Raw genomic sequence first — 14134 nt, forward strand, 5'->3', positions numbered from 1 at the left:
CAAGGATTTTTAAATTGAAGATATTAATGAAGTGATGAACAGTGTCACAGCTGTTGTTTTTGAGATGCTGAAAATTACTGAAGCACACAAGGAAATACCATAGCATATTTTTCAAAAAATAAAAATATTCAGAAGAATATTTTCTTCCAGGAACTAAATTTCCTCCAAATTTAGGATGGCTATATGCTGTTTTTCCTTTAAAAGCACCCAAGATGTGAACTTCTCAATGCCCCTAGCAAAGAGAAGGCAAAGTTTACCTCTCTGTCCGACAAATTTGCCTTTCTATCACAGAATCACATACTGGATTTTTAATTGCAGGATAACAACCAGCAAATAATTCTAACTGAGACAGATGTTATGTTAGCATGCAGAGCACTTCTACCACTGTCTTGACTGTAGCTATGGAACACAGCTAGGCAAAAACCCCAGTTTTTTTAAATGGGTGAGAAGTGAGAACAAAATGTTATAACAAAATTACAACACTTCCAGAAGGTCTTGTTAAAAACAGTTGTCTAACATATCACGAGTCATGTACATAAAATAGAAACTGACTGGGAATAGAGAATGTTTCAAATTTTAACTAATCAAAATTGAGTCTCTGAAAGCATACCAACCTCCATGAATCACTTTAGTTATTGTCTCCCCTTCCCTGACTATTTTGAACTCAGGTTCCCCTTCAATTAATTTAGTGAGCTGTGTGATAGATGGGTCTGTGACATAGGAAAAAAACAACACATCATAAATAGTCATAAAAATATTTACAGTATTCCATGGGGCTGAAGTTAAGCTAGTATTATCCCAACTGCACTAAATAAACCAGATGACTGTAATGAAGAATTTTTAAAATCTGAGAAGCCATTTGTAGAGCAATGGTGTACAATCTTCCACTATCTTAAATACTATCTTAAATTTAGATCCTATTGCATGCTTAATATTTACTTTTTTTTTTTCTTTACTTTTGTGTATCTGATATTTTTAACATCTGTTGACAAGTCTCAGGCAAAAACCAGATCCTCAGAAGCTGAAAAGAAGTATTCCTCTATATGTACTGGCAAGAAGCCTACTCTTCCACTGGAATCTTCTAGAAACTCCCCCTCTAGTGATCAGCATGCAAACTCTTATATGACAGCTTAGAAAAGAATTAGAGAGAGAAATAATTGTCATGTTCTTTCCTACTAACTGTATAGATATCCAAGAGGAAACTAGGTCTTTTAATCAGAATTCCCTTATGTTGGGATTTGTTTTTGTTTGGTGGTTTGGGGGTCTTTTTTGGTCTTTTGGAGTTTTTAAAAAGTTGGTTTGGTGGTTTTTTTTTGTTTTTTTTGTTTTTTTTTTTTTAATATGTCATTTTGAATTGTTTTTTATTTAGCTTTTTTTAATTTTTTAAAGTTACCAAGACTTGGCCAGTAGTCACCTAACTTAAAGAAAAACAAAACAAAACAAAAACTTCAGAGATAACTGGAACGGCTGTAAAGGTATTTGTAAGTGTTAATGGCTATTATTCTTTGAGCCGCCTGGGAGAAGTCATCTTGATTTCAATGGCCAAAACAATTCTCGTTCAATCCATATAGACCACACTGATCCAAATTTATCTCTGTCTGACAGGCTGGAGCAGGAGATACTAAATAAATCAGGAACATATCACTGATGCACTCAATTAAGAGGAATAACATGGTTCTGTACCAATTCCTTATTCAGAGTTAGAAATGTAACACAGTTCATCTCTCTAATGTTCCTTAAAATCTGTTAAAAATCTTCCTTCATATGGATTTATGTAGAAGTGGATACTGCATATTTTGGTGATTTTTTTATTATTTTTTTTTTTTTTTAATTACTGATAAGGATTTAACCATAGCTTTTTAATATGTGTGCCTGGTGAGAATTGTTGAAAACAGTACAATTAAGGTTAACTAGTGTCCTTCAACAGTAACAAATCCAAGCACAGATTTTTGTTTGCTTTTGCAGCAAAAGATGATTGTATCAGTTAGACTTCAGAGCTAAATAATTAATTTATTTGCTGCAAATGAGATTATAGCATTATAGCACTGCCCAGGTATTATAGAGCTCTATTAATCTACTCGGAGTTTTAAATAGCTGAAAAAACCCATTTTTTTCTTTTATTTTCTAACAAGTCTGTCAGGCAAATGTTTGTAAATATTTTAAAGAAGCTATGTTACATCCACTTCTATTTTAAATTTAGAGGCATTTTTGCATGCTGAAAATCCATTAAATACAAATATACATTGATACAAGTGATGAATATTAATTAAAACATGTCAAAGATATATTTATGACTGTTTATATATCCTGTTTTGTTGTTTGTTTTTTTTTTAATTTAGATTTCTAAATTACTGTACTTTCTTATGTGATTGATACATTAGATGTTTACAAAGCAAAAGGTAAAGCCATAGTTTGCTATACTGCCTACTCTAGGATCAAGCCTTTGAACATTTAATCCATTAAGATTTGGGTTTCAATCAGATTTAACTCTTTAACTATGTATGGACAAAGGAAGTACAACTCAAGTAGAAAACATTAAGACAGGAAAAGGCGGACATCATCCTCTGAACTTGAGGGTAGTAGTGGCTTCTGTTTTTTTAATGAAATCTCCTTTCTATCACAGTCTGCTAGATCTTCCTGACATATGTTGCAAAAATTAATATGCAACTTTGTCAGTTTTTTTCTACACACAGTTGTGGGTTTATGTGGTTTTGATGGGAGCTGCCTCTCACTACTGTAACTACTAGTAGGCTCAGAAGGGCCAGAATTGGCTTTATTGAGTCTATTTCTGAATCATCAGCAGAAAGGCTTTACTGGCCAGAGATCATTCCTTGGAGTATGTCCCAAAGCAGAAACATTGTACTGGCAAAGGAAAGGAGTAACTCTTCAATAGTCACTAACTTAGAAAGTTATTTTTCAATTTTTTGTTGAATAACATTTAGTTGTACATTTGACTATAGGACAGCTCACACCTTTGTGGTTTTTTTTTTTCTTTAAAAGAGAGTTTTGTTTCAGTTAATTTTCAACACTCATCATGTGAATGACCTAAACTATATGCCTTGTCTCTGGATTTAACACAAAAGAATGGGTACTTTCAGAGAGTGATTCGCCTTTATCATAGGAAGATTTCTAAAATATCTTGGATGAACCACCATATGGAATCATCTGTCCATTTATATTGCTCTGTGGATCTGATTTAATGATGGAGACTTGTCAATAAAGATCAGCATATATGCTAGATGATGTCTCATCCTAAGTGGGTTGAAGCACAGACAAGCTGCTGAAAAAGCAAGCTCACGTCACTTGTGCTGAGTTGAAGTCCTCCTAGAAACAATGACTAAGCAGTCTGGATAGAATTTTTGCAAGACATTTTTTACTGTCTTTCTCCTCAGTTAAACTCAACCAGATTCCCTTTGAGCATCTTTATTTCAGTGGGAAACTGGAGCTTATTAACAGTGTACATAGTCTAATGAAAAAAAAAAAGAAAAAATGGGTGTTTCAGTTATGAGTCACAAGTGATTTTGACAGTCCCAGCCCCACTTTTTGGTTTTTTTCGGTCTCACCACTAATATTTAAGTCATGGTTTTGCCTCCAGAAATTCAAAGAGAAAGTTTGGCTAACCATCCTTTCCAGGCATCTGACAGATATTGGTATTTAGAACTGATTGAAAACTATAGAAAAATAAACTATAGAAAACTATAGAAAAATTTTCAAAGTGTAAAAAAAAAAAAAAATAAAATTTAATAAGAACTGTTTTAATTAAAAAAGAAAGGAAATGTTTTTATTGAAAGTGTAGTAATATTGGGGGCACTTACAATAAATTCTTTGGAAAAAAGTTTATTTTAAAAATATTTTTAAAATGCCCATAGAAAAAGAGAAAATCCATCTGGGGAGAACAAGTGTGGGAAATATTTTTAGAAAAAATATTTCAGCCAGTTCTAATTGCAATATTTGTATCTTTGCTTTTCCAGCAAAGTGTTGAACATCCTGAAGTTATGTACAAAATGCATCCTGTTAAAGAAATATATACAATATATATTTTGTATATGTATATGAACATATACATAAATATATATGCTAAGGGCCTCATTTACCTTCCTTTCTGATGATGGGCTGGACGTTGCTTTCAATTATGTTAATTTCTGAAAGTATAGAAAATGGAATATAAAACACATTCCATTCTTACAGTTTCTTTATAGTAATGAACAGTTAGATTTGGTCTGCTCATAAAGTTGTGGATAAAATCAGAGATATTAATGGATGGAAAAGTAACTTAAAAGGATCTAGAGTATGGATCTTGGTTCTAGTTACTAAATGGTGGTGTATACATCATCTGCAGACAGAATCTGCTGGCATGATATTTACCTTTGTGCCTTGTGAAACCCACTGGTCATGAAACCATGATAAAGTAAAGTACATAATAATGATGGCTCATACAATTCCCTACATAAAAGATTTGCAGAGTTCCCTGACATATGTTATATTCAAATCTTTCCCTTTTCTTCTTATTACGGAGCCAATCTGTTAAACAAAGGAAACCCTCTGACATTCAGAACTATCCTTACACTTGACAGAATATCACAGAGAGCATGACTGTGGTTCCCTTGGGATAGCAAGCTGTCCCTCTGCACTTAAGATAGACTCAAATATTCATTGAACAGCTCTAATATAGAACATTATTCGACTCATATCCATTCACTGGTAGAGAAGCCTTCACTGTTAGTGGTCCCAGCCTTTCCATTCCCACATTCAACTAAATTAACAGTTAAAACTTACTTAATGTCTGACATTGACCTCCCTTGTTTCAGTTTATAAACATTGTTTCCTGTGCTACTCTCACAGGCCATAGGAGATAGAATCATAGTTTATTGTATTGGAAGGGACCTGTAAGGATCAGAGTCCAACTCCCTGCTCCTCACAGGACTACCTAAAACTAAAACATATTACTGAACATTATCTAGGTGCTTCTTGAAGTCTGACAGGCTTGGTGCTGTAACAACTTCCCTGGGGAGCCTGTTCCAGTGACTGACCACCTTCTCAGTGAAGAACCTTTTCTTTATGTCCAATCTGATCTTCCCCTGATGCAGCTTCATTCCATTTCCTCATGTGGCATGACTGGTCACCAGAGAGGAGATCAGTACCTTCCCCTCTGTTGCCCTACTTGAGGAAGTTGTAAACTGCAAAGAGGTCACCTCTCAACCTTCTCTTCTCTGAACAAACCAAATTACCTCAGCTGCTTTTTGTAAGTCTTGTTCTTGAGACCTTTCACCATCTTGGTCACAATACTCTGGACACACTCAAATAGTTTGATGTCCTTCTTATATTGTGGCACCCAAAACTGCACACAGTACTTAAGGTGGGGCCACACCAATGCAGTGAAGAGTGGGACAATCTCTTGCCTTGACTGGATAGCTATGCTGTGCTTGAAGCACCTCAGTAGACATTTGGCCCTTTTGGCTGTCAGGGCTGTTGACTTATATTCAGCTTGCCATTAAGATAGATTATTCCATTTTTTGTTCCAAGAGTCTTTTAACTTCTGTGTGTCCATTCTCAGTTTTCAAAAGCCTAATGTGATGGTCTCCATTTGAACTGAGAAATGTGGGCTGAATCCTATAGAAATTCAATTATCTGCCTAAATTCATATTCCCTCACAAGCCAAGGCTTCAGCAGAAACTTTGTGTTCTAACAGTGTGCTTCAAAAGGTTCTACTTTATATGCAGAAACTAAATGCAAACCCTGAGAAAGGCTGCAAGAGTGCAAAAATGCTTCCTTTTTTTACATTTACTCCCTAAAGAGAAAATGGGTAAGAACAACAGCTTCCCGTACAAGCCTTATATTTGCAAGTACAGGAAAGAGGTGGAATAGGTACACTGTCTCTCTAGAAGCATCTATGAAAAAGAAAACATTTTGGTGCAGAGTTTGGTCAATGCTATTCTGGGAGAGTCAGTACAGTACAAAGCTATGTTATGGAGAGAGAGGTAGTACAACTCTGCTGTGCACCAAGCAATGAACTTTGGCTAAAAAGTGAAAAATGATCTTTTACACATGTGTCTTGCCTATCCCAAACACTTTGAACAGCTTACTTCAGGGTTATTTTCCTGTCACACATCTGGACAGGGAAAAATACATACAGTAGCAGAGCAGCCAGAAACATTTTACTTTGAATCTTTCTCTTCCTGTGCTTCATTGGCACATCTTACTTTCCCAGAAATTGCTTTCTTTTTGATTGAAAAAAAAGAAATAAAATCTACAATTCAAGATTGGAATTGGCAACATTTAAAAAGCAATCTCAAACCCTTCTGGAAGCATTTAAAATGAACTTACTGTAAAACGTCAGTGGAATCTCTTTGAAGGTACTGTCACGAACAAACTATAAATACAGAAAAGTAATGTTAACATTTAAAAGAAAGAGCACTTGTCTTCTAGTTTCCTAATTAATATGAGTAGGATTCACTGCTTCATTGACCTAAAATTTAGGCTATGCTATTTGCCTAGGTCCTCTCATTCGGTGTTGGGGGAGAATGTAGTCTCAAGGAGAGCTAAGATAGGTAAGGATGCCTATTTTTCTTCACAGGCTATTGATGCTGGTAGGTTTAATGACATAGAAATTTACCTACTTAATATTTTCTTCAAAGAGGGATTGCCTCAAGGATTTAGAAGTGATTTATTTTTCTGGAGTGATAAACTGTACCTTGAATCAAAGAACAGATATGGACAAGTTCACATTGGAGTTACACAAATGAAAATATTCTATAACAATTTGGTGTTGAAAAACAAATTCTAACTGTGTAGTGCAATGTACCATTCATTATCATATTTGGGTAACTGGAAGCCATTGATAGCATTGCCTGTTGAAGAAAGAGAGGGATCAGAGAATCACTTATGAATTATAACATACCTAGTTACATTGGTCCTGCTAAAAAGACGAAGGGATAATTATTTAAAGAGTACCTTAATTTGAATGTACTTAATAAGCTTCTTCAGGATTGTGAGCAACTGATCATTTCCAACAGGCAGATCTGACAAAAGAAATAGGCATATAAGAGTGTTATTTGACTTTAATTTACAGTGATCAGGAGAAGTAATTACGCTCAAACACTCACATAAGCATGTACCTGTACATACACATTCTTCCATATGAGCAGAAATTTACCGTACCATACTCATTTTGTGGAAGACCCATGCTTGAAACCATGGCAAGTCTTTGAATTGTCTCTTTGAAGGAATTAACTTTTTAAAGTTATTGCATCTACATAACATGTAAATAGATTCAGGAGAGTGTCTATAAATTCCATGAACTAATACTCACCTGCTGGATATAAGAGTTTATCAATAACATGAATTACACCATTGGTTGCCATAAGATCAGACTCTCTTGATTTCAGTTCATTAACCAGAAGAGTATCATTAACCTGTTAAAGGATAAAAAGAGAACACAAGTTATCAGGTACATTAAAAAGCAAACCGAAACCCCTAATACAATGTTCAGAGAAATGCTTCCCATTTTACAGAATATGGATAGATATGGAATATCAAATCCCTGTTGCAAGGCTGTATCAGGGAGATTTCTCTTTCAACACTTAACTGTTTTTAAGTAGAGTTTCCCTCCTTGAATAGTTTTAAGAATGTTTGTCACGCTAGGCTCAAAGCCACTTCCAATGAAAACTCCTTGTATCAAGTGGTAAAGGAGAATGTTCCTCAGAGCATTTTTGTCTCCTATTTAAAAATAAAAGAAAAGTAGCAGTAAAAATTAAATGGTAATAGATAGTTCTTTCTGGAAATTCTAAGGATTCACACAAGCTTGAGTACAAACTAAGCATGGTATGAATGAAACCTCCCAAGAACACATAGGACCTGAATCTGTTAAAATAATGATAAAGGGAAAAAAACCAACCATCTGAGAAAAAGGGACTCAGAAAATAATCATAAAGATGCTACGAGAACTCCTAAACAAAAGAACAGAAAACCAGATAGCATTTTCCTATTTTTCTGTATTATTTTATCTTATTTTCTTGTGCTTCTTATCAGAATATTTTTCCTAAATAAGCACCACAAACCATTTGCTAACACAGTAATTTCAGGACCACTAAGTCAAATGGAACCATAGGTAACAATTAATATTATTCTCTTGTGGCAACACCCTTCTGAGATGACTTGGGATAACTCACAAGGCTTTATATACACAGATCTTTTCCCATCTAGAGCAGGAGAAAGTTACTATTTCCTTCAGGCAGAAAAGAAGGAATCATTTGGAGTTATGGTTTTGTCTGTTCCTACAGAGAACATTTTCCTCTTTCTGCTTTTTGCTTTGATCATTGATACTAAAACAATTCACTTTACTACTGAAGTGCAATTAAAGGCTATTTTTTCTTCCTACTAAAATTAACACTGGGATTTTGTAACTGGACCATTCATAGATAGCATCAGGTTACATACAAAACCTAAACATGGCTGTTCAGAAGCCAGTTTTAAAACGTATCAGATTACCTTTGTTCTATGCCACAATGCTTACTGGTTATAAATAATCTTTATTTTGTATCTTTCTTACAGATAAACAAATTATTTCTTTATAATCATTAAAAAAAAATATGTATTTTAAGGTTTAATTTCTGTGGAAAAAGAAACATATTATCTTTAATTAAAACCAAGACAGAATTCCAGAAAGTAATCTGACACAAGAAATGACATTCTGCTGCAAAAAAAAAAAATGATGAAGGTAAATTAAAATCTCATCTGCCAAGGAAAATAAGTTGAAACTGAGTCACAATGATAGGAAAAGCTTGTACATAAAGCCCCTTGAAAAGCAGAATGGCAAATATAATTGTATTCTTAATTATATAAATAATCCAAAATGGTATGGGCCTTGGGTACAGCGTCAAGTTGGGAAATGAAGACAAAAATAATAGGTCTGAAAAATTCAATATTAGTTAATAAAATAACTATATACTCCAATGAAAACAGAACAATGGCATTTATCCAGTTACATCAGTTTACAGCCTTGGGACAAGCTTAATTTCATTTTATAGCTCTCTAGTGTTAGCTATCTGTTAATTTACTGTTAGCCACTAGAGACACACCAAGCTAGAAGGTAATTTAGACCACTATCATAACTTTAAATGGCTGAAGAGATAATTGAAATTCATGGTGCCTCATTAGTGAGTTAAAGGCTGAGTAGAGCCAAAGTTGCTGCTTATCAATGCTCTGAGCTGGATTCTTTGAAGTCATTAAGGATTCATGGGATTTGGCTTCATGTCATCGAACTTTGATCTGCAGAGTGCGGGAACAGAAAATGTGACTGATCTTCTGGACGTGGGATTCAAGACAACCACTCCTCCTGCACTTGTGCTCAGGCCAGATTCACATTACCCTCAAATAAACAAAAAGTCTACCCCTCTGGTGGGAAATTCTGCAGGAGAGTTTGAGCTCACTGTGCATTTCTTCTCTTAAGGAAATAAAGCATGACATTAAAGAAACTACTTGTAAATTGTGTGAAAAATGTATATAATTCTGGAGTTCAAAATTGTAAAATGGAAAGAAAACACATAAATAATAATTTAGAAATAGATATTCAGTATCGAACTTGTAGAGCACAGGTGATATCAGAGGTCACTGAGTGGAGCCAGAGAAGAGAAAGGAAAGGAAAAGAAAGACAGGAAAATAATACTAGACATCTTTTAATGCAATGGTCACAACTAGAAAAGATATGTGATATGAGACTTTTCAGTTTAATAAGTCTATAACAAGGCTGAATGATGAAAAGTTGAAGATAATTAAATGAAGGTAGATTTTAACTTGGGAGATAATTAAAACTTGGAATAATCTATCAAGTAATTAAATTTAAATTTAAATTGAGGTTGTATATCTTTTTCCAAAAACATCTTTTCTTTGTCCACTGAGAATGAATTAAATTAGAGAAGTTCTATGACCTGCTCTATGTAAAAGGCAAACTGTTTTATCAGGCACCATTTGCATAAGAAATGCATTAGCCAAACTTTCCCACTGATTTTACCTTTGCTTGTATTTCTAGTTTTATGTTACTTACTTATAAGCACATCCTTATCATCATCCGTCAAACCTTTAAAGGCATCGTTAGTTGGTACAAAAAGAGTCCATTCTCCAGGCCTTGAGAGAACATCATCTAAATCTGCAGCTTTCACCAGACTGAGGAAAACACTGTTTACAATAGACAAAACACAAATAAATTCTGTTTAAGTGTAGTAACCATACTTGGGTACAGGCACTTCTCTCATTTTTTGTAACCGTACTTCAGTCTTCAAACACTGTCACTATTTCCTGGAAATAAAGACAATTGAGAAGGAAAATGAGAAAAAAAGAAAAAAAAAAAAAAAGAAAAAGGAGACAGTCTTAAGAGTAGCACCATGAAGAAAAAGGAAGGGTGTGCAATCATGCTGCACTCATATGGAGTTGTACTACTCCTTAATTAAACCTCCAGACTCTGTTGCATTTATAGCTCTGGATGTATTATCCAGTTACATCCTCTTACTTCTCTCATTCTGGTGTCTTACTGACTCCTACATTCTGTTAACATACAGCTGGAGGAGAACACTTTTTATATTTTCTTGCCCACTCCTCCCCTTTTCTTTTTGAGGAGGAGGTAATAACCTCTTCCCTGCAACCCCTGCTCCCCAAAATCCGGCAACCCAGAGTCCACAACTATTTCTCAGACCAGTTGTGCTGTATATACTGTTAGCTCCTCTAGGAAAATCTCAGTGCTGTCAAAACTGCTACTCACCTAAAACGTTTATCATTTCTCAGCATTTCATGCAAAGTCTTTTCTGCTGGATTGATGATTTGTCTGAAGATGTGAATAAAACCATTCCTTCCCTCTTTACTTCCTCTGACCATGCATGAATTTTCAATACATACAGCCTGATTAAAAGAGAAACAAGTAGCTATTCACACAATGATACACATTTAAATATATTTGAGAAAATAAGATGGATGCACAATTCTCAATAGGTTCCTAAATTTAAAAATAACATTCATACATATTTCCTATAGTCAAATTGTGTGTTCTTGCCAGGAAATCTGGTATTGCTTGAGAAAGCAAAAGTAGCAAAATCTGGAGTGAGTTAATACGGTGTAAATATTTCCAAACTTGATTTTTTTTTTTTTTTTTGTTTCCCTTGAGAATGCTCTCAATTAGTTCTAAAAACTAGCTTCTAAAATTTGTAATTAATAGAGTGGCAAATCTGGAATGTTCTTCATTTTCCCAAAGAACTTCTCATGCAAACAAAGTTCCCATCAATAAAGTTTAAATTTTCATTTTTTTTCCTAGCTTAAAAGCTTAAAGATTTTTGCTAGCTAGTCATAACGGTAAATGCTGGAGGTTTCATTCCACTTCGTCTTTTATTCTTCATTTTCATAGTTGGGATACATATTCTTAGAAATCCCCTTTCACTTACTGTGCGGTACACAAAGACTCTAAGCAGTTTTCCTCCAATTGTCTCCAGCTCTTGTCCGTTGTACAGTTCATTGAGCCCAACTTTCACTTTTATAATGTGATTCTGCAGTATCATTTTAAGAAGGCGCTGATCCATCCTTAAGGTGTCATCTACAAAACCATTTAGATATTTATACACAGTGATTCATATAGTGAATTTTCATTCAAATAAGGTTAACTATGGACACTATATTAAAAGACCCTGAAAATACTGAATGCTTTTTTGAAATATTTAAGTTAAGGCTTGGACAGATCTGGGTACACAGAAAATGAATTGTTAAACAGTTTCTGAAAATTGACATTCCTTAAATTCATACATGAACTTTTGACATAGTCTTGATTAATTACTATAAATAATAGTGCAGATGATTTATATGTGAGCCTGCTACATCTTCTGAATTACTTCTGAAGTTCTTATCACAGCTTTTCCTTTCTGCATGTGCAACTTAAAATCTTTCCAAATTTGCTTCTGTGTTGGTGAGTTAACACAAATTCTTGGGGGAAAGGCAAAATGTGGTCACTTCTATAAATACACAAACATCTGTTTTATAGTGCCTTTGTATCAGTTTTTCTATGCTTTAGTGTACTGGAAAATATCAACCTCCTTGTATAAAGTTTTCCCCAATAAATAAGTTGTGAATCAAATGCAAGTAATGTGGAAATTAAGGAAACTGGCAGTTCATTAATATCTTTCCTTTCCCACAGTCTGTCTGTGCATATTTTGTATCTTATTTTAGTGATGCTGTTTACATTAACAAAAGATACTGCTAAAAACAAGCTGTGCAGCCTGGTGGTTAGGCTTGTTTTGTCTTTCTGTATGGTAGATATTTTGAAAAGATGAAGTATCTCAATTTCTCTATGGCTTTCTTTCATTGTGACTTAGACCAAGAGCTGGGGCTTATTTGGAAAACTGTCCAGGGTAGCATATATTCTTGTTTATTTTGACATTCAGAGCATAATCTTCTAAGGCTACTAACCTGAGAAAGCACCATTCAGAGGTGCCAGGAGAGTATATTGGCCTTCTGGTCTCAGAGAAGAAGCCAGTCCTAGCTGTGCCACCAGGTCTGTAAAAGTAGTCTGCTGGGCTCCCCCAAGCTCAATGACTTGTTTGGCTGCAAATAAATGAATAAGAAAAGTTATTTAAACACATAATTTATTCCTTTTCCTGTTTTGGATTCACCATGCTTATTCTTAACAATATATCTGAGGGAATCCAGGTAACATTGTAGGAAACATCTTCAGTGTAAGAAGTTTTTCATCACTGACCAGAATCAGGAATTAGTACTTCATCAATGAGGTGGATAACACCATTGCTTGTCACAATATCTTTGCGTTTCACCATCTTCACTCCATTCACAGTCAGACTTTCACCATCACAACCAACTTCAACTGTGTTTCCTTCCAAGGTTTCAAAGACAGCTCCACCTGTGATGGCTTCGGAGCACTGGAGAGTATTTAAAATATGGAACTTCACGAGAGCTGCGGAGAAAAGAGCAGGAAGCTTATATACAGATGTTTGGACATATATTCCTGTGTACATATATACATAAAATTCACTTATAGGTAGGGATAAATTATTATATCTAGACTATTTTTAATAGTTTACTAGCTTATCTAACATATTTGCTTATTTGCACTCATAGATTCTTTCTTGAAAGTTACTTGTATGAGAATTGATACTATAGGCCTCTAAAGAACATCTATGGTCAAAAATCCTTGGCATGCCTTATATTATGAAAACTATGCTGGCTATGCTGTGATCTGCATGTAACAAAGTGCATAACCTGGTGACTGCTGATGATATTCTCCAAATGGACCACTGAGTACAAAACTCTATAGGCATCCCCAGTCAGCCCTAAATTTATATTTTGTTATATCTTACTGTATAAATGAAATTCAGTATACTATCCTCTCTGGGTGCTAAAAGAATCAGCCAAAAATTCCTGAAAGCAAACTGAAAAAAAAAAATAAAAAAAAATAACCACAGCAAAAATGCAGTGTTATTTGATTATTCCTTTTTTAGTCATTGTCTCTCATTAAAATTAGCCCAGATCCCTCTTTTCACCATTCTCTATTGAGACACTGCATGGTAATTTAGTCAGGCTATAATGAAATAATGAGAACTTGTTTAGTGCAGTGGAGCTCATAAATAAGAATAGAAATCACAGAATCACAGAATGGTAGGGGTTGAAAGGGACCTCTGGAGATAACCTAGTCCCTGCCAAAGCAGGTTCACCTGGAGCAAGTTGCACAGGACTGCATCCAGGCAGGTTTTGAATGTCTCCAGAGAAGGACACTCCACAACTGCTCTGGACAACCTGTTCCAGTGCTCTGGCACTCTCACTGTAAATAAGTTTTTCCTCATGTTTAAGTGAAACCTCCTGTGTTCCAGCTTGTGTCCATTGTCCCTTCCATTTCTTAGTGGTCTATTACATTACCGTTCATATGACAGACTGATTCAGTTACTTAGTTTTACTGTAGTTCTCAAAAGAATAAATGTGCTGACTGTTATAGTTTGTCAGAATATATAGTAAAAATACAGTTCAACTTGTAGGGCAGAACTTGCTTTTTACAAGAACGCATCCTTTTTGTACGAAAAAGCTGTTCATTAGAAAGCTGAGAGAGAAACCCAAATTCAGACAGATCTGCATTTCTAGAGGCATGAATCTT

The 14134-nt window shown here is 34.8% G+C and overlaps 1 protein-coding gene across 2 annotated transcripts in view; it reads right to left on the reverse strand.

The window, feature by feature from the left end:
- POSTN (periostin) overlaps positions 1-14134 on the reverse strand; it is a 37057-nt gene that overhangs the window by 8238 nt on the left and 14685 nt on the right. The window contains exons 8-18 of one of the 2 annotated variants that reach the window (XM_029087391.1): positions 12731-12943; positions 12442-12576; positions 11427-11575; positions 10754-10890; positions 10043-10173; positions 7586-7716; positions 7310-7412; positions 6952-7019; positions 6325-6370; positions 4095-4142; positions 615-710 (exon numbers count right to left, since the gene is read on the reverse strand). In XM_029087391.1, coding sequence (XP_028943224.1) covers positions 615-710; positions 4095-4142; positions 6325-6370; positions 6952-7019; positions 7310-7412; positions 7586-7716; positions 10043-10173; positions 10754-10890; positions 11427-11575; positions 12442-12576; positions 12731-12943 — 1257 coding nt within the window. The remainder of the gene's footprint in view (positions 1-614; positions 711-4094; positions 4143-6324; positions 6371-6951; positions 7020-7309; positions 7413-7585; positions 7717-10042; positions 10174-10753; positions 10891-11426; positions 11576-12441; positions 12577-12730; positions 12944-14134) is intronic. The other variant, XM_010177660.1, reaches the window with a different exon arrangement.

This window comes from Antrostomus carolinensis, unplaced genomic scaffold, assembly GCF_000700745.2.
Source record: "Antrostomus carolinensis isolate BGI_N321 unplaced genomic scaffold, ASM70074v2 scaffold2691, whole genome shotgun sequence".
NCBI classification, from domain to species: domain Eukaryota; kingdom Metazoa; phylum Chordata; class Aves; order Caprimulgiformes; family Caprimulgidae; genus Antrostomus; species Antrostomus carolinensis.